General features: G+C 40.5%; 1 protein-coding gene across 1 annotated transcript; it reads left to right on the forward strand.

Moving 5' to 3' along the window:
• The first annotated feature begins 9,924 nt into the window (after window positions 1-9,924).
• LOC147897039 (putative serine/threonine-protein kinase PBL26) lies at window positions 9,925-19,236 on the forward strand. Its single transcript, XM_087381202.1, has 9 exons — window positions 9,925-10,492; window positions 10,632-10,781; window positions 10,931-11,080; window positions 11,826-12,048; window positions 12,919-12,928; window positions 14,329-14,439; window positions 14,801-15,061; window positions 18,074-18,307; window positions 19,156-19,236. Exons 1-9 carry the CDS (start codon window positions 9,925-9,927, stop codon window positions 19,234-19,236), a joined length of 1,788 nt encoding a protein of 595 aa, XP_087237328.1.
• The last annotated feature ends 4,972 nt before the right edge of the window (window positions 19,237-24,208 follow it).

A 24,208-nucleotide genomic window follows, 5' to 3' on the forward strand; every position in this document is an offset into this window, starting at 1 on the left:
ACCTAGTCAAAGTATCCTACTGTGATTAGGGACAAGCACATAGGCTAAAAGCACACCGATTCATATTTTCTTACATTCATGCTGCATGGTGTATCAAAAGAAATGAATAAGTATGGGATAAGAAATATTCAGAAGAAATATGTATTCCATATTATGGATTCATACCATGGATATCTAAGAAATAAAGAAGTATGTGATAAGAAATATTCAGAAGAAATATGTACTCCATATCATGGATTCATACCATGGATATCTGGTGGTTGCTAAAGTAGAAAAATGATATGGATTCAATGATACTGTAGTTCTGTGCAAAGCCTTTAAGGCTTTTGCAAAATATTACATACTGTAACAAAGATAAGCAAGTATGCTAAACCTCTTCTAGATTCTATGGTTTTAAATACCTACCTTACAACAAATACATTATCTAATTCTTCATTCTTCGACTAATAAGTATTATACACATGAAAGAAAAGCATACATGCTTTTCTTCCATGTGTATAATTTAATATTTTCTTATTTTTAAAATTAATTCAATTCTTTGATTGACTACTTTTTAAAATTTAAAGGTTATTACTATATAATATACATAATTTTAAATGTTATTAATGTATAATATTAATAATATATATATATATTTATTTAAATTTATACAATAATTACATTATATTTATATTAGTTCTTACGTTGATAATGTATATTTTTATTAAAACTAAAATTTAATATCTAGTTAATAGCAGAAAGAATATTGTAGAGATTTTTCATATTAAGAACTACCTTACAAATACATTCACTAATTCTTCATTGTTTGAAGAATAAGTATTATATAAAGCATATATGCTAGAAAACCTCCCTTTCAAAAATATTTTCATCGTTATACTTTTTTAGTTAATGTATTTATATAATAATTATATAATATTTATATTAATTTATAGATTAACAATATATATTTTTAGCAAAATTATATTTCAACATTAGTTAATAAAAATTTATTATATGATGGAGTAAAAATATTATAAATGGATTTCTCATATTAATAAAGTGTCATGAGAAGAGTTTTTGGAGAGATTTATGGTTAAATTTTTTTTTGAAGTTGTTGCATACGCAATAGGTAGGGAGGTTCGAGTGGTTTTGAGGTTGAGAGAGAAATTTGTAATAGATTGCTTTCTAATTTATTTTTTTTGAAAAATTGTTGCGTGCCCAATAGGCTGGAAGAGTTTGAGTTTAAGAGAAATTTGTGACAATAGGTTGTGAGAGTTTGAGGTAAAGAGGGAAATTTGTGGAAAAAAAGATTTAATGCAAAAGATGGTTTTTTGAAGTAGTTGTGTACACAACAAGTTTTTGAGAAAAGAATCGGATTTGAAAAAAAAAATTAATTTACAAAAACTTGATTCTTAGAAGTTCTTGCATACGCAATAGGTTGGAAATGAACTCACCTCTTGCAACATTTTGAAAATTTTAAGAATCCTGTAATAGGTTGATGAGAGGAGAGAAGCATGGAGTGTGAAAGAATGAACTTTGAATGAAAGAGAGAATGAAGAACATTTTACTTATAGTGAACCTAAAAGAACTAAAAAAACCTAAAAAACTAAAAAAAGTTGACTTACCTAAAACAGCTGACTTGACCTAAAAGCTACCCATTTCCTATAAAACTCTACTTCTCCTCATTCTCTCTCACAACTTTCCTCGAGCTCCTCCACCACCTCCCCACCCAGGTACTCCCTCCCTCCCTTCCCCTCTCCTCTCGCTTCCCATCCCCTCTCCTCCTGCTCCCCTCCCTTCCCCTCTCCTCCCACTTCCTTCCTCCCCCGCTTCCCCCTTCCCCTCCCTTCCCTTCCCCTCCCTTCCCCTCTCCTCCCCCTCCCTTCCCCTCTCCTCCCTTCCTCCCTCCTCTCCCTTCCCGTCTCCTCCCGCTTCTCCCTCCCTCCCCTTCCCCTTCGAGCCTTTTTTTTAATCCTTTTTTTTTTGGAGCGGGGAGGCGGGGAGCGAAGAGGCGGAGGGTCTTTTTTTTTTTGTGGGGAGCGAGGAGGCGGGGACCGATTTGGGGAAGGAGAGGTAGAGGCGAAGGTGGGGAGGCGGAGGAGAGGAAGGAGGTGGGAGGTGGGAGGCGAAGGCGAGGAGGGAAAGGCACAAGGGGGGAGGCAAAGGTGGGGAGGGGGGAGGCGAAGGCGGGGAGGCGCGAGGGGGGAGGCAAAGGCAGGGAGGGGGGAGGTAGGGAGGAGAGGAAGGAGGAGGGGGGATTAACCCCCTTATGCGCACAATAGGTTAGGGTAGTCCACATGCGTATTTGGTTAGTACGTGCACCATTTTTCATACGTAGTCACTAGTAGGGATTGTAAAAATGTACACATCATACCTTCCACATGGCACATACCAAATCAGTTAGAAACCAAATCTTGCATGGATGTAGGTATAGGGTAGCCTAAGAGCCATGCAAAGTTTCATCCCCAACAGATAAGTCCACATGCGTATTTGGTTAGTACGTGCACCATTTTTCATACGTAGTCACTAGTAGGGATTATAAAAATGTACGCATTATACCTTCCATGTGGCACATACCAAATCAATTAGAGACAAAATCTTGCATGGATGTAGGTCTAGGGTAGCCTAAGAGCCATGCAAAGTTTCATCCCCAATAGATAAGTCCACATGCATATTTGGTTAGTACGTGCACCATTTTTCATACGTAGTCACTAGTAGGGATTGTAAAAATGTAATATCACCAATACACAACATATCTGTATGTTGGTCATAATCTCTAGAGGAACTGAATCCCACATCCTGATCATCATGTACCTCCTCCCAAGGCTGGAAGGGAGAAAGCACTCGCCGTGCCCATGGATCAGCCCATGGTATCATGGAGCACCCTCCCCTATCATCATCAATGCATGTGGAGCAAAAACATGCAAACCGTCGAGAAAAGATCGCGGGGTGAGACTCACCTATGCTCTTGATGGAATGGAAATCAAGAGTGCCAGACACTGAACGACAATCAAAAGGCCTAGACAGATCAAGACTCCCAAAGCCCACGCACCAAAAATACTGGCTCACCACCCTATCATCATGCGAATGACACGAGGAGATAGCACTAGTGGATAAGTGCTGGTGGATAAGTGCTGGCTGCACCACCGCACCACATCATGTGCATCCTTGAAGTGATCGGCATTATGACGCAATTGGTATCGATGCAAAGCACGCTTCTCACAAGCACCTGCACCATCATGCTCTCCCTTACCGTGCCCTGTCTCGAAGTAGCTCCATATGATCGGAATGCCTATCTCACAGTGCCATCTATAGAACCAATAAAACTGTCTAGCAGATTTGAACTAACCACCACAGTCGTCTGACCAGATCCAGCGCCGCTGCCATGTGACACCATGATCCCTCAAGAAACTATCATGCAAAGTGAAGTAATGCTGCACAAAATGGGCATCATGCAATCGATCATCACTAATGTAGAAGTGATACTCTCACACAATGACGCGTGAGTCCATGGTGCTATCAATGCGATCCACATGAGCCTGTGCATGACGATAGCTAATGTGCACACATATAGCAACCTGCAATATGGCATTGAAAAAAAATATGACTATTGAAATAATTCAATATAATGAGGCCATAAAAAAACTAATAACTCAATCACACGTCACCTGTTCGAAGAAATAATACTCCGATTGGATCTCATGCTGTGGTGCAAAGGTATAATTCTCCACAAAGTCCACCATTGAGACAACCACCCCTATAGGAAATGTCCTCAAACATGCATGGAACTGACGATCCTCCCACTTTGCAGTGTGCGACGAGTGGCGTATGTAGTGGCACAGCTTTCCTCGAAAACTGTCAATGAATACAACACGTGGTGTCTCCTTCCCCACAAGCTGCAATCTCCTCAACTGTGCACCACCATCTAATGTCAGGGTATTGTACTCATACTACTGCCAACGAACCATTTGCATGTCACAAGTATCTAGTGCAACTCGTGGCACTCTAGCAAAGTCACCACACAAAGTACACCTGCCTTCCACACAATCAAGGGAGTGGAATAAAGCATCACCTTCTCGTGTACACAATATGGAATGAATGAAGTCGCGACGGCTAGTAGGAACCACTCCCTTATGACCATCAAGGGAACGGAATACGTCATACATCAATCCAAAATCCACATGGTAGCGACAACAGCATGTGTCACGCTCCTGAGAGCATCGCACAAACCATGGCCTGTATCGCTCAAATGACCTCTGCCCAATCCTGAACTCTGGGTGTACCTCTACAAACTGAGTGTACAACTCAGTCTGGATACACTCCAAAAAATATGCACCATGCTCAATGTACACACCGCGTGACACCCTCTTTTGCAATGCCTTCTTGAACACACCAGGGATGCTCTGCAATGCTCCTCCCAAAACTATTGTATGAAGGACCTAGTGGAATCATCCAACAATCGATCATTACGAGGTGCACAACCACTCGAAGCCCAAAGAGCATCAGTCTCACTATCCTCTAGACTTTGCCTCCTAATCATGCCTGCTTGCAATGTGCACGGTGCAATCTGAAGAAGATGTGAAGCGGTATGCACATGGCCTATCATATGAGGTCTACTAATGGCAGCCACAATAGCATGACGTGCTGCCAAGGCATCACTAGAGTTCCTATGCTTAATAGAATCATAGGAGTGTCGAACACTGCTAAGGACCTCACTACATACAACCCTATCTCTACATGCTCCAAGACCATCAAGCCTCCTACACTCTACCAAGGTAGGGTGATCAATTAGGGACGTGAGAAGAGCTGACTATGAAGCTCGCGCGAGGTCACTAAAAAAAGACTGCACAATCTTGCTAGTACGACGACGGATAGTGGACTTCGGCAAGTCACATCGTGAAGCAACACTGCTGCTACAAGGTGGGGCAAGGGGATCAATGGGAGATGGTAGGGTGGAGGGGGGAAGGGAGGTGCCAAGGGGAAGGGGGGGAGGGGGAGGGGGAAGAGGTAGAGGTGGAGGGCAAAATGTAGGTGGCTAAGGGAAGGGCGGAGGCTGGAGGTAGGGGAGCGGATGAGGTTGTGGAGGGGGGGACAATGGAGGTGGGGGTGGGGGTCGGGGTGGAGGTGAAGGTGGAGGTGGGATGTAGAGGTGGAGGTGGATCAGTGGTGGCAGCGCGAGCTCTAGCTCTAGAGGCTCTCTTGCGCTCATGAGCCTTCCGCTTGTGCTCCTTGTCAATGAGATTTGGGGGGGGGTTCCTACATCTTTCAAGTCTACTAGCTCTATGGCTTTGAGAACCCATTCTCAAAGAAAGTAGGATGGAAGGTGTGACAAAGTGATGGGGAGGCAAGAATGGCTAAGAATGGGTGAAATGAACCAAAACGTGGTGTCTTATAGAGAGCCTCAACTCATCCACTAGATTGCTCTTACTCATCCACTAGATTGCTCTTGATTTTTAGTGGTGGAGAAGGTGCTAAGATTGAAAATAAATGGCTACTAAAATTACGTTGGATTTTGTTTTGAAACTAATTTTTGTGGTCTACTCCAAATACCTTGATGCTGGTCATAAACCATGACGATTTGATTTGTCATTTGATTATTTTGCCATTTCCAAATACCTCAAAATACCTTGATCATGGTCATAAACGTCGATTGAGGTATTCTATGCCTCACGCACACAGTGGTCATAAACCTCGATCGAGGTATTCTAAGCCTCACGCAGATCGTGGTATTCTATGCCTCACGCACATCGTGGTCATCAACCTTGATCGTGGTATTCTATGCCTCATGCACTCAAATCACATGCATGTATAACTTACCATGCATGTTGATGATGTGGCTCACCATCATCATGATGTGTATACATGTGGCTGATGTGGCACCATGCATGGTGATGATGTGGCAATATGGTGTAGAATATATGAGTCTCTTTCATGATGTGGAAATGTGATGTGGCATGATGAGTTGGCATTCATGAGGTGGTAGATTGACATGGCAAATTGAGGTGGAGGGATTGGTGACATGGCAATGTTGACGAGGTATGCCAAGGTGGCAGGGTGTGATGACATGGCTCCAAGAGTTCCTATCATATGGAATGATGAGGTGTCACATGTCACTGATGTGGCGGCACGTGTGGCAATCTAAGGTGACATGGCAAGGAGTGATGTCACATCTTCTTGATGACATGGCACCATGCGGTCTAACAACGTGGCATGGTTGCAAGGCAAAAATAGATGACTCAGCCTTCCACATGGGTAGGATGCACACTCCAAAGGCTTGCCACTAGGGTTGGTGATGCTCCTAGCCTACCTCACCAAGCCTAATACCAAGCCTACCTTGTCTTGGTATTAGGCTTGGGTGGCCCTTTTTTCCCCACAAAATGGAGATTTCAGTCTTGGAGGCCATATTGTACATTTCCCTTACTCAAATTTAACCAAAATTTTTTCATATTATTCATCATGTGGAGGACTAAAAATATTGACATTTTTGAAATGTTTGGTCATGTTTGAGAATTACTAGATTTATTTTTAATATTCTTTATTGATCCTCTAAGGAGTAAAAGTAAAAATTAAACTTCAATCTTCCTAAATCTAACCGTTGGATTTGGGATTTGATGATTGAACCACACACGCTTATGTGCCTACTAAGGATTTGCTTAATTATTCAAAATACTAAAAAAATGTGGTGTGCTACTAAAATGCATGTATTTTATGACTTTATTTATTATAAATAATTATTTATAATTAGATAAATCATTCAAATAATTACCAATAAATCAAGTTAAGCTCTACATAATGTAAAGAGAACACCTACAAAGTTCCAATAAGATTTAATCTAAAATGAGTGAGAAATTTAGAATTTAATATGACACTCTCTGTTCGTGACAAAGGTGTGACCGCCCTGGAACCATGCCGTGTGACACAAAGAAATTTTTTGTGTGTGCATCGAATTTTCGATCAAACTATACCATTGTGTGCACAATAACATGTGTGATGTTGTGTCTGAAGATTTCAAAGACTAGATCCATAGGGAAGTAGGTGAGATTTGCATTTTTGTGTGCTGAAAAGCTTGTTTTTCCACCTCCTAAGGATTGGGGAGTGAACAAAAAGTGGACACCCTTAGCTTGCTACTTTCCTACAGCACGTCGTAGGAAAAGGTAAGGCTAAAGAGATGGAAACACTTTCCTTGAAATTAAAAGTGAGGAAGGCACCCTTAATCTCAAGGACATGCAAGTGGATCAAGCAAGGAAGCCTTACCCAAGGAAGGTATGGACGAGGCAAAGCATGACCAGGAGGAGTTACCAAGAGGCATAGATGGTTCTTTAACCATGACCTTATAGACTCCAAAGCAGCCTGCTAGTCAGGTGCTTGGAACTGAAGAGCAAACTACTGAGGACCTTGCTACTCAGACTCCAGTCTTAAAGCAGCCTATTAGTCAAGACCTTGGTAGTCAAGGGCGCATTGAGGGCATTGGTATTGTCTTAGAGCAGCCTATTAGTCAGGACCCTGGTAGTCAAGGACCTGGCATTGAGGACATTAATAAAAAGTTAACTACTTTTTTTATTTCTTTACTCTCATTATTGTGTATAAAGATTGTTTATGAGGTCCATTTTATACTTAATGGTGTATTTTAAACTTTATGTCAATGTATTTGTATAGTTAAGGGTGTTTTTTAATACCAAGTGAGGTGTATATGTACACCACTTACACATAAAAGGATTTATGTACACTACCTTTCTAAAGGGTTTATATACACCACCTTTCTAAAAGAAATAGTCATAAGGGTATGTGCACATCACTTATACATAAAGGTGTTTATTTACACCGCCTTTTTAAGAGAATTGGTCATCTATTGATGTTCTTAGGTGATAGTAGCTCAATTCATAAGAAGTTATGAAGATGTTTATGTAGACCTCCTTTGTAAGAGATTTGGTTATGCATTGATGTTCTTAGTACTTAATCACCAAATCTTTTGTTTTGAGTTGTCAAATCTAGTTCAAAAAACAACATTACTAGTATATTTAAAATTTTTGGACTGTTTTTTAGTCCATTTCTCACATTAGACTTTACACAAGTCCAAAAATTTTGAATAGTGTATTGACGGATTTTGTCTCGATTGTGGTGCCGAGTTTTCAAGGACAAGATGTGAGAATAAGACGGGTGGTGGTATTTCTGGCAAAGTTTCATCTTCTACCACGCGGGGGAACGACCTCTAAGATGTAGATGAGAGAGAGAGAGAGAGAGAGAGAGAGAGATTTGTCGCGTTTAGAGCGTGAAGGGAGAAGACCGAGGCTGGTGTGAGTAGGCCTTCGGAAATTGCTACGTCTCTAAAAACAGCAAAACTCCGGCTTCATCCTCGCAAACCCCGCCCTTGGTTTTCGTCCTACCTCTTTCCTGCAACATCAACCTCTCAGCTCCTCTTCCATAGCTGCTCACCCACCTTCAACATTCAAGCTCCCTCCATAGACCGCTTCCCCCGCTTTGCCCTCGTTCACAACAACACATACAGTCCAGCCCATGAGCAAGCTTATTAACGCTTTCCTTGGGCATACCCTCCACATTGACATTTTCTCTTCCTTCCTCTTCCCTATTGAAGTTTTCTTGTTTTCCCATTGCCACGTAAAGCTTCCTCTTCGGCTACACAGAGCTCACGTAAGGAGCTGTTGAAGCTCTCTGGCCGCCAATTCTAGACTATAGTCTGCTTGGCGTACCTGGGAAGACTAGGATGCAAGCGCGTGGATGAAGCTTCATGCGAAAGAGCAGAGGGAACAGGATGCATCGAACTCGTACTTGATTCCTAGGACGCGGGCAATGGGACGCTTTCGGAAGAGTCGTCAAATAACCAGGTGCTGCGATAACTAGGGCAGATGGGTTTTCTCTGACTTTCATTCGCGCTTGTTGTAAGGAAGTAAGAAAATGCTCGAGCTGAGAGGTGCGCACTGAAGCAAGCATTTTAGAACGTTTACGCAGATCAAATTTCATTTCACTGATCATTTGTTTCCCGTCCCTTGACACTTACTTTACGGCTACAATTTCAAGTGAAATCGCAGGGCAGAATATGAAGATTGAATCACGGAAATCGTATGATTAGAAACTTAAAGGAGGCCGAGATCGTTCAACAGCGCCAACCAGTGAACAGAATTGGACCCCTACTCGAAACGGATCCCCATTAGGAAGGAAGGCTATGAATTCAACGCTCGCGCTGGCGTTTCTCTGCATGGCCATTTGCTTAGAGCTTGCCTCAACAAGAACTACTGACGGATCTCCGCGAAACCTTGGTACGCAAACTATGCTCAATGTTGGATCATGTTGGCGCAAGGCACTGTGGTGGAATAGGAAAGATTATTGTCATAAAATCAGCGATGGGAGGAGCAGACACAAATATAGGTAGACGAATAAGCGCTGTTTCGCCGTGAAATTTATGTCTGTATGTGGACTCATTAATGAGTCTTGTTCTAATAAAGTAGGGTGCGATGCGGCATTAGAATTTAGCATATACGAATTGGCTCGATGAGTGAACGTCCCTATGCAGTGCGATTCTGTCTAGGAGAAAAATGAATCTCATCTGTCATGTATGGCAACTTTCTGTGACATCTATGCATTGGAAGTTGAAACTTGTAGAAACAAGCTGTAGAGTGTATTTGTGCAGGATCTATGGACAGAACATCTGATGATTTGTTGAACTGTCTATTTAGTATTAATGTTTAGGGAATCCATCAATTCTGTAAGGTGGAGTACACATAATTTGCCCTATAACTTCCTGTCACGATAGGGTAAATACAATTTTGCAGGGTGAATGCGCATATATGGCCGTGAAATTATGGAAACAATTTAGTAGACTGTGTTTGTGCGGGATCTGCGGATGCATACCTGACGATTTGCTGCATGCTTGTTGTTTGATTCTTGTGTTGTGATCGTCGAGCAGCACAGGACACATGCCCGCTTGCTATGAACTTACTTAATTACGATCCCCAATGCTTCCAGCTTCAAGGGAATGACACTGAAACCATATTCCAGGACACAATCCCCTTCTGTTGCACGGAATTGCTCACAGGTTTTACAAGACTCCTCGCACAAAACGCAAATAAGACTCTCCAGCTCTTCTTGGCACCATCCCAGCAGACAACTTGCCTGAACCAGATCCAAGGCATCACTCCATGCACTCCCACGTTTGAAAAGTTCGTGTCTGGACACTCTCCTTGCGCCTTCGGAAATGTCGCTGACCTCGTCACCGCCCTCAACGACAACGCTTTCAATACCGTTCTTAGCGGTTGCTCCGGCTCCCCCAACAGCAACAGCAGCGTGAACTGTCCCGCATGCAACTCGACTTTCACGGACGCTGTCGATACACTAACGCGTTCCCAGAACGACGAGCATTTCGTTTGTGCAGGAGCGCTGTTTGTCAGCTTAGCAAGCAAAAATGTACAGAATCCTCTTTCGACGCAATCAATGTTCAGCTGCCTCGAAAAAGTCGACACGTCCAGAGACATGCAAACAACTTTACGATCAAAAGATAGTAAGGACAACAGTTTTGCAAAGCTTGGACAGCTCGAATTCAAATGTCAAAATTTTTGGATTCCTAGTATCCTACGATTGAATTGTGTAGTCTAATGTCTTGTAAGTAATCCTATCTGTGCTGTGATCGAAACTGCCAGGAAACCAGGCAAACTTGTTCAAGGTTATTATCGCTTGTGTAGTAGCCGCCGTATTTCTCATGATCGCTCTCGCTGCGTTTAAAGTCCTCCAGAAGAAACGAAGAGGAGACAAACCCACTGAGAAGTATAATTCAGTGAAGTTCCTAAAAGGTTGCAGTCGTATCTTCCCAGTAAAAGATTTATGTTGATGAACAGCACACACGGTTGATTAAGGATATCATCGTTCAACTAGCTCCGAAACTGGCTGAAATATACAGAATAGTGTCGTCTGAATTCATACAGACTGCTTTGTGATGCAGGTGCAGATGTATCGAAGCGAAATAGGTACAGTGCGGCTGATCCGAGCGACTTCATAGGCAGCGAGGGGCTATACACGTTTTCAGCGGAAGAAATTTTGAAAGCCACCAATAATTTCAGCCACGAAAATTTTCTAGGAGAGGGAAGTGCAGGTAAGCAAAAGTTGATGAGAAGAAGAATATACCTTTGCTTTAGTGAATGAAGGGAATGTAGAGTTGTGGGATGCAAAATGCTTTGATTCGAAATTTGCAATAGAAATTTGAAATTAGAAGTATTGACAGGTTAGATGGCTCTTATATTTCTAGAAGTCAGGTTAGATGGCTCTTATATTTCTAAAAGTCCATTTTTTGTGCAGGTGGAGGAGTGGCACCTCAGGGGGTTTGGGTGTTCGCTGAACTTAGGGCAGCTGAAGGAGTTTGGGTGTTTGACTGCCTGAGTTGGTCGCCCATGTTCTATTCCCTTGAGAACATCCATACTCTGTGTCAACAACGTAGGCCATGAGTGAGATGCCCCTTGTATCTAGCCATGTATGTGGGGTAGGGAAATTTTCAATTAGAAAAACAACATTCTTCAATTTTACAAAGAAGAACTCTTATATCGGGGTTCGAGGAGGAGGGCCACTCCCCACTTGAAATGGTTGCTCGCATTCAATTCCCTCGAGCAGACCCTTGTTGCCTATTAGTTGTCAGCACTCAATAGGCTTTAGGTGGTGTGCTCCTCATAGATGGCCATGTGTGTGTGAGTGGGGCCAAAGAGAGGGGGGGGATTAACTTTAAAAACTCCATTCTTCAATTTACATAGAACAACTCTTGCACACTATAGTCTATGGTGCTCAACTTCTAAAATTTAAAAGATTTTGAATGTGGATAAGTAACTTGGGACGATTGATGGATGCAGGAAAGGTGTATAAGGGAATCCTTCCTAGTGGTCAAATTGTGGCTGTTAAGAAGATCGATAAGGAGAAAAAGTTGGACACCTTCAAGACAGAGGTCACCAGCTTGTCTAAGGTTCGCCATGCTCATCTTGTCACCCTCATGGGCTACTGTCAATTAGGCGAGGAACCCAACCTTGTCTATGAATATTGCTCCAATGGCAACCTCTCCCAATGGCTCTTTTGTAAGTGATTCTATCTCTCTATCTCTCTTTTTTTCCTTCCCTCCCTGTAAAGGTAAATATATATCTTTAGACTAAAGAGCATTTGGCATAGCCCTATAAACACTTTCACAGTTTTCACACTAGAGCTTTTGTAACTAAACTTAACACTGTGATAAGACCCACTTCCTTGATCTTACTACCCACAACCAATGCACATCTCCAAAGACTGGAGTCTTAGTCATGGATGTACAATCACATATTCCTCTATCCTAAGAGATAGACTATGCTCAAAGATGAGCAGATTTTCATCTTTCTTAGACTCATTTGTCATCCTACTATAGTGTTTGTTGCAAAGCATGGTTCCTCAACATGAAACCATGAGCTCACGAAGATTATATTTCTAGATTCAATATCTCCAACTAAGATTAGTAATATCAATAAAAAACTCTAGTCTCTCATCCAAGTGATAGTATCATTAATGCACCAAAGAGTAAGGCAGTGATTATTGGCCTCATCTTAAATTGAGAATGGAGGTAAGATGATGTTATAGTTTATGCAAACTTGAAGCAAAATGGTATCTATCATGGTTAAAGTCACTACCAACTTGTCTCCTCATGTGGAACTAATGATAAATCATTAAGTCTTTGACAACATCTTACTAGAGATAAATTGTAAATGCTCATGAATGCTTCCCCATTTGTGCATATCTATGAGCCTCAATGAGTAGTAAGATATTTGTTAATAGTGAAAAAATAGGCCCCTACTATCAAAGCCTTAGTAGGGCATAGGGGTAGGCAATGTAAATTATGGGGTAGAAGAGGTCCTCACATTGTTCCTGGGGTTGAAAGTTTAGTGATGAAGGGCAAGGGGAATGAGGTGCTCTGAAAAGAATTAGGCATTCCCATGTGTGGATAGTAGCACCACCTTGGGGAGCCTATCTCATGTAACAAGTTGTAACAGGGTCATCACAGCAAATTGCATGGCAAAAATGATTTTTTGTATGGCATTGTATCAACGGCCTAGCAAGCCAACTCTAACAATGCTATGGCTTTCTTGGGGTAAAGGCGACCTCAAGAAGCTTTGGGGATATTTCTCCAATTAGTTTTGCTTGGTTGTCCTTGTTGCTAGTGCACGTGGGAACCTCCTCAAATAGACCAAGGGGTCTATTGATGTAGTAGTAATTGCCTTGAACCAAATGAATTTGGTGAGTCTCATGAAGATAAATTATGATCCCTTGAGGATTCCTAAGATAATTACATGTCCCATCATTGCACACTATTTTCACGATTGCCGATGTAGGTCACAAATGTTTCCTTGGCACTACCTTGTGTAAATGAGAGCATTAGAGAAGCAAGGACCTATTTGCACCAATATGCATCTACTCCACTCTACCAAGGTGTGGTAGATGGATCACTAATCTAGCTAACCATGACTGCACCGCAGCAGGTGGAGCTTGAGATGTCTCCATGGCTCTTGTCTAGAGGTGAGTCTTTTTGTAAGTCTATAGGCACAATTGGACGTTGTAAGAGAGGAGATAATCCTCTCTTGCATTGCTAAAGAGTTAGGTAAGAGTGTTGGGTGAAACGTGCCAAAGAGATTTCAGGGGTTTTCCTCAGAGTATTCCTAGTCTTGACACATTGAGAGAGAGAGAGAGAGAGAGAGAGAGAGAGAGAGAAAGAGAGAGAGAGAGAGAGAGAGAGAGATTTACTATGTGCTATCATAGCATGTAAGCTAGAGGCTCATCTAACACACGCGAGTGTTCACAGAAAAGCTGCAAACTATATAGAATATTTTCATTTTCACTTGAATTGTTTTTTTAAGTTTGTAAAATTTGCAAAATTTTTTGTAATTTAGTTTTAGTTTTGCTTTTAAATCTGCAAATTCTAAACAAAAACATTCAAATTTTTCGAACCCCAAGCCCAAGTCTTGTGATTTGTTGAGAAATATGTTTTCTGTGAACACTCTTGTTTTTGGGGGGGGAAACTTACCTTCTCTCTCTCACACACACATACACATGCCCAACAGCAAGAGTCACTCATGTAGCCACCAAGTCTGGTCGCGTAGATCAGTAGAAATGTTGGTCCGGATGAGACTATACGTGGGGAGACATGAATTTTGCTTCTTACGCTTGCATATTTCAAGGGCGTTTGATTTCTCCTGTTTCACATTCAACAATATTGGCATTCGGATGCTCTCACGATTACAGTTTCATTCGGAATGCGTTGTTTGACCGGCAAAATGGTGTGACTCCGATGTGAAAGGGACGTATAATTAAATGACTTGTGCATGTGGACATACAGCGGAGGAGCGAGTGTTAACATGGGAGGATCGCCTGAAGATTGCAGTCAACAGTGCTCGCGGGCTGTGGTTCCTCCACAATTATCCCGGGGGATCGATCGTCCATCGTGATGTCAAGGTACCTTGCTACGAGCCTGTGATACAACAGTTTTCGTCTTTAACAAAACACGCGATTGTTAAGGTAGGCGATTGTTCGATATCCCTGTGCGCTTTTTTCACTTTGAACAATTAACATAAGGAGCTTCGCATGTTTAAGGAAAACGATTTCATGCTAACATCAACCAGAGCACATCTCATCGGATCACCTCAAAACCTTCGCTAATCCACAGGCTAAAGATCTTCACGTATATTTCAAAGTGCATCAAAAGAAAGCGGATTCTCTGCAACAAATCATTGCCGGGACGTTCATGAGCTAGGAATCGCCAATTCAACAACAGATGTTCGTATAGTAAACACCCATTTTCCGATTTCTTTTGCAGCCCACCAACATACTCCTCAACGAGCAGTTGGAAGCTAAACTGTCGGATTTCGGGCTCGCCAAATATATCGCGCTAGAGGAGTCGACCGTGTTCACAGAGGTGAAGGGCACTGCAGGCTACTTGGACCCCGAGTATATCACCATGGGAGAGCTCACTCAAGCCAGCGACGTCTACAGCTTTGGCACCGTTCTTCTTCAACTCATCTCCGGCAGACGAGCCATCGATTTGGATTCGAACCACCGGGTCTCACTGGTCAGAACGGTAAGCCACCATTGCCATCATTTTTCTTTTTACGACGGCACATCTATCGGGACCTATGCTCTCTTAGCAGGAATATTTGAACTGAGGGCAACCACTTGGGTGCTGCTACTTCTGAGCTGCTGCTGCTTCTCAACGCCGTCCTCCGATCCCTTCTTGCTCCATCGCTAGCTGTTGAGTTCCCATCACTATAACTATAATCGAGAAACCTATCCCAGTTTCCTAATGATGTCTTTTGCCTCTTCGGTCCACACGAAAAATGATACGTTTCGACCGAAGCAATTAGGCATGGGGGCATCAAAATGAAAAAGATACATTGACGGATTAAAGCTAGCGGACATAGTCATTCCATCTACAGCCTGTGGGTGTTCCCTAATTAACGTCGTATGCTAGGGGGTGATTAAACCCACATTCTAAGGAGAGGTGTGTTTGCATGCTTCATGGAACTTGGGAACCGTGACTAGAATAACATAAAAGTAACTAAGCTACATTCATATATATGAGTTCTATATATCAATATTTTTGTTATCTTTGTACATATGTACATAAATAATAACACATAATTTTGCCTCATTTAAAAGTGGAAACCCACTATTGTAAGTAGCTTGAGCAATTGAATGCGTCTACCATATCCTCAGTGTAATATTGCATCTCCATTGTAATGTTCACGATGCCAATGAGGAATTTCAAGACCCTTATGTACTTGTTTCTTCTCTAGGGTCTTCTTCAATTCGGAGTGTTTCATCATTTTCAGACTTTGAGACTTTTATATTCTTACATTGTGGTGACCTAGGAGCTCCACTCCCACCTTCACTTGTATGTCTTTCTTTACTCTCTCATAGGCTTCTCTAATCTCTTCCTCCTTTGATTCTATGTGAGCATGCGTGCTTTATTCATTTCAAATCCATTCAGGATGAGATGGAGTCCTTGCTCTAGAATCACCAATTATTTGAGACATTCCCACTTAACACATCTTTCAAGCTTTTATTCAGGAAGTCATCAACCGGATTGCTTGTATGGATCTCTATAGTTTATGCACCGAGTATTTGAATAGTATACATTTCATTCCTATGTGTTTTCACATAAATATTACGATGGATACCCTAAAACACATCACTAGTTTTTAGTCTTCATAGGATTTCATGAGTCTTGCCATGCAAACCATTAATGATGTGATGATTATCAACAACAGAAGTACTCTATTTATATCCATCCTAAGGTTAAAAATTAAAACTCCTATACTAGTGTCAAAAGTTGTATACTTTGAAAAATTAACCAAGGTTGAAACTTCTATGCTAAAGGTTTGTCAATGTTGTGAAAACTCAAAATTTTATAGCTTGATGAGCTTCCACTACTATTTTATATCTATTTATGAGTACCTTCTATTAAAACATCCCACGATTACATGAGGGATCCATCCATGGCAACTAGTTATACTTTGATTTCTAGCAAAGGATGCACTTGTGCTCTACTAAAGATGGTCAAGCACACATCTTTAGTAAGTTAGAAAAAAGCTAATCATGAAGTTCTATGGCCTTAATACTCATAGGAGTGAGCCTAGTATGGCTTACCAATATGATGACTCTTTAAACAGTTTTCTCTTGTACTCTATCTGGAGGTACATCTAAAGGTTATTCATGCAAAGCATTGTTTTAAGCCCAAGCCACTAAAGGTCATGTGCTTCAGGTCAATATAACTTGGAATCTCAAAAGATCAAATTTGAATGATATCTCATCTAATGGAACATAATGCAAAGTTTAAGTATCAATTAATTTCTTTTCATGTATTTAGCTTATGCTAGCTCACCTTGACATGCTCTTACATGAGACCCCATGGGACTATATAGATTATTTTAAAGCACTTTCAACTCCACTCACAAGACATTCTAGTTACTTTTCCATATGAAATGGGATGCCTAAGTCAAGCGATGCATTTGCGCCCATTTAACACATTGTCGAAATTAATGTCTACAACATTCTAGTTACCTTTCCCTATGAAACAGGATGCCTTTGTCAAGCCTACATGCAGGCGCACACACACACACACACACTCACTCACACACACTTGCATACATGCACTCAAGCACCCATGTACATATACTCTATGGGGTGCACCTAAAAGTATGTAAGCACACAACATGGATTCAACATAAGGGGTTTTAATCCAACAAGTTTTGAGACATAAAAATTAGAAGATGAGTTTTTCAAAATCATGGAAAAAAATCATATAAAGGCAAAGGGTTAGAGAACCTAAATTAAACAACCGTTTAAAAATCACCCCTTGAAATGCATGTTGTATGAAGGTTTCTCTAATAATGCAACCCTTTACACACACACACACGTTTGCATGCATGCATGCTCAGGCGGGCATGCACACACACACACACATTGTCACACATGTGTAGATGTAGTAAGGTAATTGACCAAATCATAAAAATTCAAATTTTAATAAAGGAAAAGGATAGAGGACTTGTATATAAGTAGGCATTCAAAAATTACCTAGTGAATGCACATTATAGGAACTATAAATGTTGCTCTAACAGTGCACCATCTAAAACTATATGTTTTGCTGATTGTTTATAATAACACACACATGCACGTGTGTGTGTGGGTGTGTGTGTGCATGCACACATGCCCATGTGGGTGGGTCTCTCTCTCTCTCTCTCTCTCTCTCTCTCTCTCTCTCTCTCTCTCTCTCTGTCTCTCTCTATATATATATATATAGAGAGAGAGAGTACGCACACACACATACACATGTGCATGTACATGCAGACGCACACGTTCTCGTGGGATATGGTAAACAAGTTCAGTTAGTAGGTGTGAAAATACACTTTTCCAATGTGTATCGAATACTTTAAATGTGACTACAATACTTTTGAACTATTATAAGACTCTTGGCATATACAAATGCACATAAATTTTAAAAGGATAGAATTATAATCATACTAATTAATATATTTCATAATTATATTTATTGATGTTTAACATTCTTTATTTTACATGTGGAAAAATGTAGGCGAAGTTATTGGCAGATGAGGACGTAGACATTGGAGAGTTTGCAGATCCTCGATTAGAAGGAAGATATCCACCAGCATTATTGGAAAGAATATTTTATGTGGCAATAAAATGCACAGAGGCTTCACGTCGTGAAAGGCTCACAATGAATAGTGTGCTAGAGAATCTAGAGAAGGTCTTGCAACTACACTTCATGGGGCTTCACAATCCTCGAATTCCTCACTATGTACCTTTGGTAAGTCTTTATATCTTCCTATAGCTATAAGTAAATTAAGCTAGTGTTATGTCCCAACTCTTTAAATATTTGATGAGTTAAGCATTTCCAAATCATGTAACTAGAGTAAGTTGTGATGTGACCACCTTCATATAGCCATAGTGGCAATGCCTTTGTTGACATTCTCTCTCTCTCTCTCTCTCTCTCTCTTCCCCTTGCATCATTTGCCCTTCGACATGATTCAAGTGATGTATTGCCCCCATTGGGTGGTGATACCTAGGCATGCTAGGGGTTTGGGTTTATTTATGTTGTTACTCAATGCATTTGTGCTTTGTCCTTAAAAGTCATGGCTAGGGAGACGATTGTAGCATTTGACCATGCTAGCACTCTATGGGTTTCATATTGTTCTTCAACGCATTCGTGTTTTCTCCATGAAAGTCATCGGGTTACTTCCCTTTCAAAGTTACGAGTTACTCCAATATGTCTTTATAGAGCTATAGCCCGTAGTGGCTTGCTCCTTGAACGAGGAACTCGAGGCTTTAAAAGGACATCAATGCTCCCTTTGTTCAACATATGAATTTGTGGGCAAAGTTGGAACGTCTATTGACTTCTGAGGACAGAAGATTGTGTGGCTGTACGCGTATGACACATTAACCGCAATTATGCAGAGATCTTAAAATAATTTTTGTTTCATGGAGGTGTACATAGAGAACATCCCGTGACCGCTCTACTCAGAGATCTTAAAATATCTTTGACACCTATTCCTTGAATCTTGCGGTGACTGATGCGTTGTTCGCCTATAATTGTATTCTTTCTAGTTTTGGTTCTGCATGCTTCAGCCCCTGATTAATGGGTTTCGTAATGTGCAGGATGAAGACTCATATGAACAGATGCCTGCATTCACCTTGCGATCAAAGGGTTCACCATCCCCAGCTCGCTTCTCACGTTAGAAATGCCAATGTGATTACGTAAAACTAGCATTTGCGATTTAGACTAGAGACAGAGAGCTGTTTCTTTCTGTCGGACGTTAGTTGCTTCTTTTAAAAACAAAATGGATTCTTATGAATTCGGCCGACGGCAGAGACGTGGCAAAAGCTGCAACGGACCAAGAATGGCATGATGGAAAGATCTGTGTGTAATTTTGGATCTGCTGAAGAGGATCACATTGGCAAAAACATTACCACGCCCACTTGGGTTCAAGCAAAATTCACTCCATGCTAGTAACGCCGAAATGATCGAGCATTTGCAGAACCTTAACCCTCTGCAGATGGCTTTGACAGGCCCTTGAAGTATAAAGCTTTCTCGCTGAGCCACATTGGCAGCGCCCACTGTGGATACAAATAGTTTTAGCCCGAATTGGATTTTTATCTTTTCGGAAAAGGAAATTCTCATTTGTTATTTGAATATAGAATTCCTATCTTGGAGGGCCAAGGTGTCTTTTTAGAAAAAATATCAAACTCTTTCTACATACAAATGGACGAACCCTTTTGCACATGCATGCATTCTCAAAAAAATTTGTGATTGTGTGTGTGCACGTGCACTCTTTTTGACATGTGCAAATCGAACTTTTTTCAACTATGTTTTAATGAGTAGAGGTGTTGAATATAATTTCATGGAAGCATTTACCTTTAATCTCATCCCCACCTTGATAAGTTTGACAAATGCGTATAATAAAGTTGTTTCAAATATTTTCCCTTTATCTAGTGTATCTAATTTATCCTTCATAAATATATATATGAGGTTAACAATGTTTTACATAAAATTTGATGCCATTATTGTACTTATGAGCTTCTCTTCTGTGTTTCCTTACATAAGACATCATTTTATTTGCTAATAGAAACTATTATATTAATGCAATGCACATGTCGTGAAAGATTCCTCGATAGAATTTATAAGGATTTGATACCTATACTTTTCAATCGACCACAAGCATTACGATAATATGAATACAGTCTATGAATGTTTGCATGATGTTGACTCAAGATTAGTTTAAAGCATACATTACTTGTTAACTTCTCAGTTGATTAGGTTTGCACCTATAACAAGGTCATCAATATCAGTATCCAAGGATTTTGAATGTGCACATCTATTGTTCTTTTGATACAAATCTTGATGTTAGTATATGATTAGAGTTTGTGGGTGGACTTGTTGAGGTTCCAAACTTTATCTTTACATGCACAACATATACATGGAGAAGCATTTTTAAAGGTTTCTAATCGCATCATGTATTGACACTTATCATTTGGTTTCTATATTGCATTTGTTCATAGGTGCAACCTAGTCCCAAATATCATTACTTGACATATAGATGGGTCCAGTATGGCATACCCCCCCCCCACACACACACACACACTTGTGTTGATTACAATTATTTATACTTGTGTATACCTATAGGAGTGGCATTTATAATCTATAATGCATTTAAGGGGACATTATAATACATATCCATGATTTAGACTACCTTCCTGATGTCAACTTCAACATAATTCACCGTATCTTTCGCTCACCAATGAGTAGCCTTTACGATTTGCACACCTAGAATTCAATGAAAACTATGGAAGGAAACCCAAATTCACATGCCTGAGAACACCATATTCAGAATTTTTGGACCTTACTACATTCCAATTTCAGAATTAGACTAAATATCTAAGTTTTTTACTGTCATAGTCCCATGGGCTTTTTCCTATCTTTAAAAACAAACAATTCTTCAAATAAGCAAAAGTAAGTAAGCATATTACTTTATACAACCACTAGATATATAGAGTAATCATACTTCCATTATTTTTCATATGTTTCAAAACAAATATTGCTTGAAACCAAAAGTGATGTGAAAAACAATTAACCCAATTTTTTTCCAAACTCATGTGCATGGGCTAATTTTGATCCTTGGACATATAAGAAGATAGGTTTTCTCTTATAGAGTTGTTGTACATATTCAGGGGTGGTCACTTAGTGATATATATGACTATTGTGTGAGTTCAATAAGGACCCATACTTGATAGATTATAACTATTAATTAATTTGTTTGTTGGATAGGGGGGTGATTAACTTACGCAAAATTCAAGAAAGGGGGGGGGGATTGATTAATTTAAGCGATTGAAAGAAATGTGCATCAAGAAATGTGAGTGCAATGGCTTATTGGAGAATTTAATGTGTTGTTTCCAAAAACTTTGTGCAAATCCCAAGGTTCTGACTTGAGAGAGTTCTAAGCGAAGGGAGGGGTTTGAGGTGTTGATTTGAGAGAGTTCTAAAGGGGGGGAGGGGGAGAGTTCTAAGGGGGGGAGTAAGTATATATGGAGGGGAGGGAGAGGGATGAGGAGGAGAGCCTGAGAGAGGATCACGATGGAAGCGAGAGATGAGAGCAATGAAAGGGAGAGAAGGGAGGCGGCAAGGCACAGGCAGAGGTAGGGTAGAGCAGTGTGACATAGGTTAATTAGATTATTTCGATAGGGAGGCAGTGAGACATAGGCTAACTAGTAAATCCAGAGGTGATAAGGAGCTAATTAATTAATTGAAAGGTGAGTAAAAGCAAACACAACAAGACAAAGCACCCACAGATGCGCACAGCACACAGACACATTTTTGCAACTAAAAAAAAACTTACAGGCATGTCTATTCGCACGTCTATAGGCACGTCTATATAACAAACAGATGCGCCTATAGATGTACAAATAGACGTCCTGCTAGAAATTTTAAAAAAACAAAGAGATGCATATATAGACACGTACATAGACGCATTTATAGACGCACTTATAGACGTTCTACAGAATCTTTTTTGTTAATAAAAGCAGAATTTTGTGGGGTTGAACAAAATGCTATATATGTTGTGTATGCTATGTAGTTACAAGAATCCCATTTCCACATTGTGCAATTCAATTCTTACAGCCAACCACATTTTAACTAGCATGATTGCAAGCATGTCTATAGCCGATGATTACAATTTTGAATAAAACATTACAACTTCAAAATGTTTAGTTTACATGGCATTAATTGATAGAACATTGCACAAGGAAATTGAAAGCTAAAAAAATAAAAGGAATGTATATTAATTCATAGCTCAAAAAGTGTTTGTATGTACATATAGCACGAAGTCAAGCCACATCCTATGGCTTCAAGTACAAAAAATAAGAGGAGTGTATATACAAGAGAGGCATGAAGCCAAGCCAGTGGCTTCAAGTATAAAAAAGAGTAGCTAGCACTACTTCTACAACTAATCTAAGTTCTCCCGCATCCTCGCTCCCTTCTTCGCCCCCTTCTTCGCTCCCTTCTTCCTCCTGATCAGCTGCAAGGCCTTGTAAATGAGGAACAACATGTATCAATGTATGAAAATTCAAATCTTTACTTATAATATTGACATTATTTAATTACTCTTAAATACCTGGGGGGCACTCTAGTAGCCCGGATATACTGCTCCTCAGTAATCAACCCATCATCATAGAAACCTCCATGTATCTCCTTTGTGATGGTGGCAGTGGTAGGCTCTTAGATGCTGAGGGTATGGCACATGAGATCCGTGGTGTGTACGAAAGAGGGCCCTTTCTCCTTGTCTTCTAGCCTTTGCATCCTCACATCTTGTCACCTATCTTTTCATCACCATCACTATATTTAAGCATGCAATAGAGGTTGATATTATTAAGCAACTCCATGTCTATTACTTTACTGTGTCCTTTCCCTTAAGGCACAATAGAGGTCATCCTTAGGTCTTCATCATCTCTCCATAGTCGTGGGAGGGAGCTATCCACATCAACAAGAAACTTAGAAATATATACAAGTGACTCTTGTACCAACCAACCCTCGGCCATGATACCTTCGGGTCTTGCATTTTGTCTCACTAAACCCTTCAAGGTCTTCATGAAGCGCTCAAGGAAGAACAACTATCATGCATGTACAATACCGCATATAACAATCTCATCCACCAAATGCACTATGAGATGTGGTTGGCTTGTGAGAATAGAATGTGGAAATGTCTCCTTCACTAAACAAACCACCTCCACTGACATAACTTGAGCATTCTCAAGTGTGGTGGGATTTATTTCCTTTGAGCTCACATACCTAGAAAGGAAAAAGTACACAATATTAGCAATATCAACACCTTGCATCTTGTAAAGTACCTCATAAGCTCGCCCATCTTATAAATACAATATTCAAATTTTATATCCTGTAAAGTACGTCACAAGCTCGCCCATCTTGTAAATACAATCGTTCATGTCCTTCGATGCACTGTGAGAAATGCTAGTAGATAGTATGAATTGAACAGACGAGGAATGGTTGATTAGTTGCTTCTAATTCACTCATAAATTTGGAAGGAAAAAGATATTATGAACATAAAATACTTACTTGGAGCATCTTGTGCCAATCATGAGATTTCAAGCCATATAATTGCTCTAGATCTCTTTTTTGCTCTTTGTGAAGGCCTTCAAACACCTCATGCATCCAATGCAAGTATGAATTGTAGCGATAGCTCACTTCACTGCCACCATCTCTAGCTTTGATAACCTCCACGATGCACAAGGTAAAAAATCATGCCCATTTTCCCTCTCTTGTGGCCAAGCTTCACACATCCTCCCTGTGGTGTGTAGATCCTCCATTATGCATGCGGAATCTCATGTCCCATTCAAATGTTCCCAAATGGTAGATGGCACATTCTTGAAGATATGCATGGGATCAAGCAGGTGATTGATCTTGAGGTGGGGCCAATATGGTACATGATAAAAGATGGAGTATCTAAACAAAAGTTGGTGTTAGCGGGCAATCTTTATTTCCAGCTAGTATAGCACACAATAGTTACAAACCCTTACCGGCTCATGCCAAGGAGTCGTGGAACCGTCCCAAATTCTCATCCAATCTCCTGCAGTGAGTGACTGTGGGGGGACTAATTCATTCCAAGTGGCAACATATTTAGGATAATCAGGTGGGAGAAAT

The sequence above is a fragment of the Dipteris shenzhenensis genome, chromosome 11 (genome assembly GCF_047967505.1).
Source record: "Dipteris shenzhenensis isolate YYH24624 ecotype China chromosome 11, Dip_SZ_1.0, whole genome shotgun sequence".
Taxonomy (NCBI): Eukaryota; Viridiplantae; Streptophyta; class Polypodiopsida; order Gleicheniales; family Dipteridaceae; genus Dipteris; species Dipteris shenzhenensis.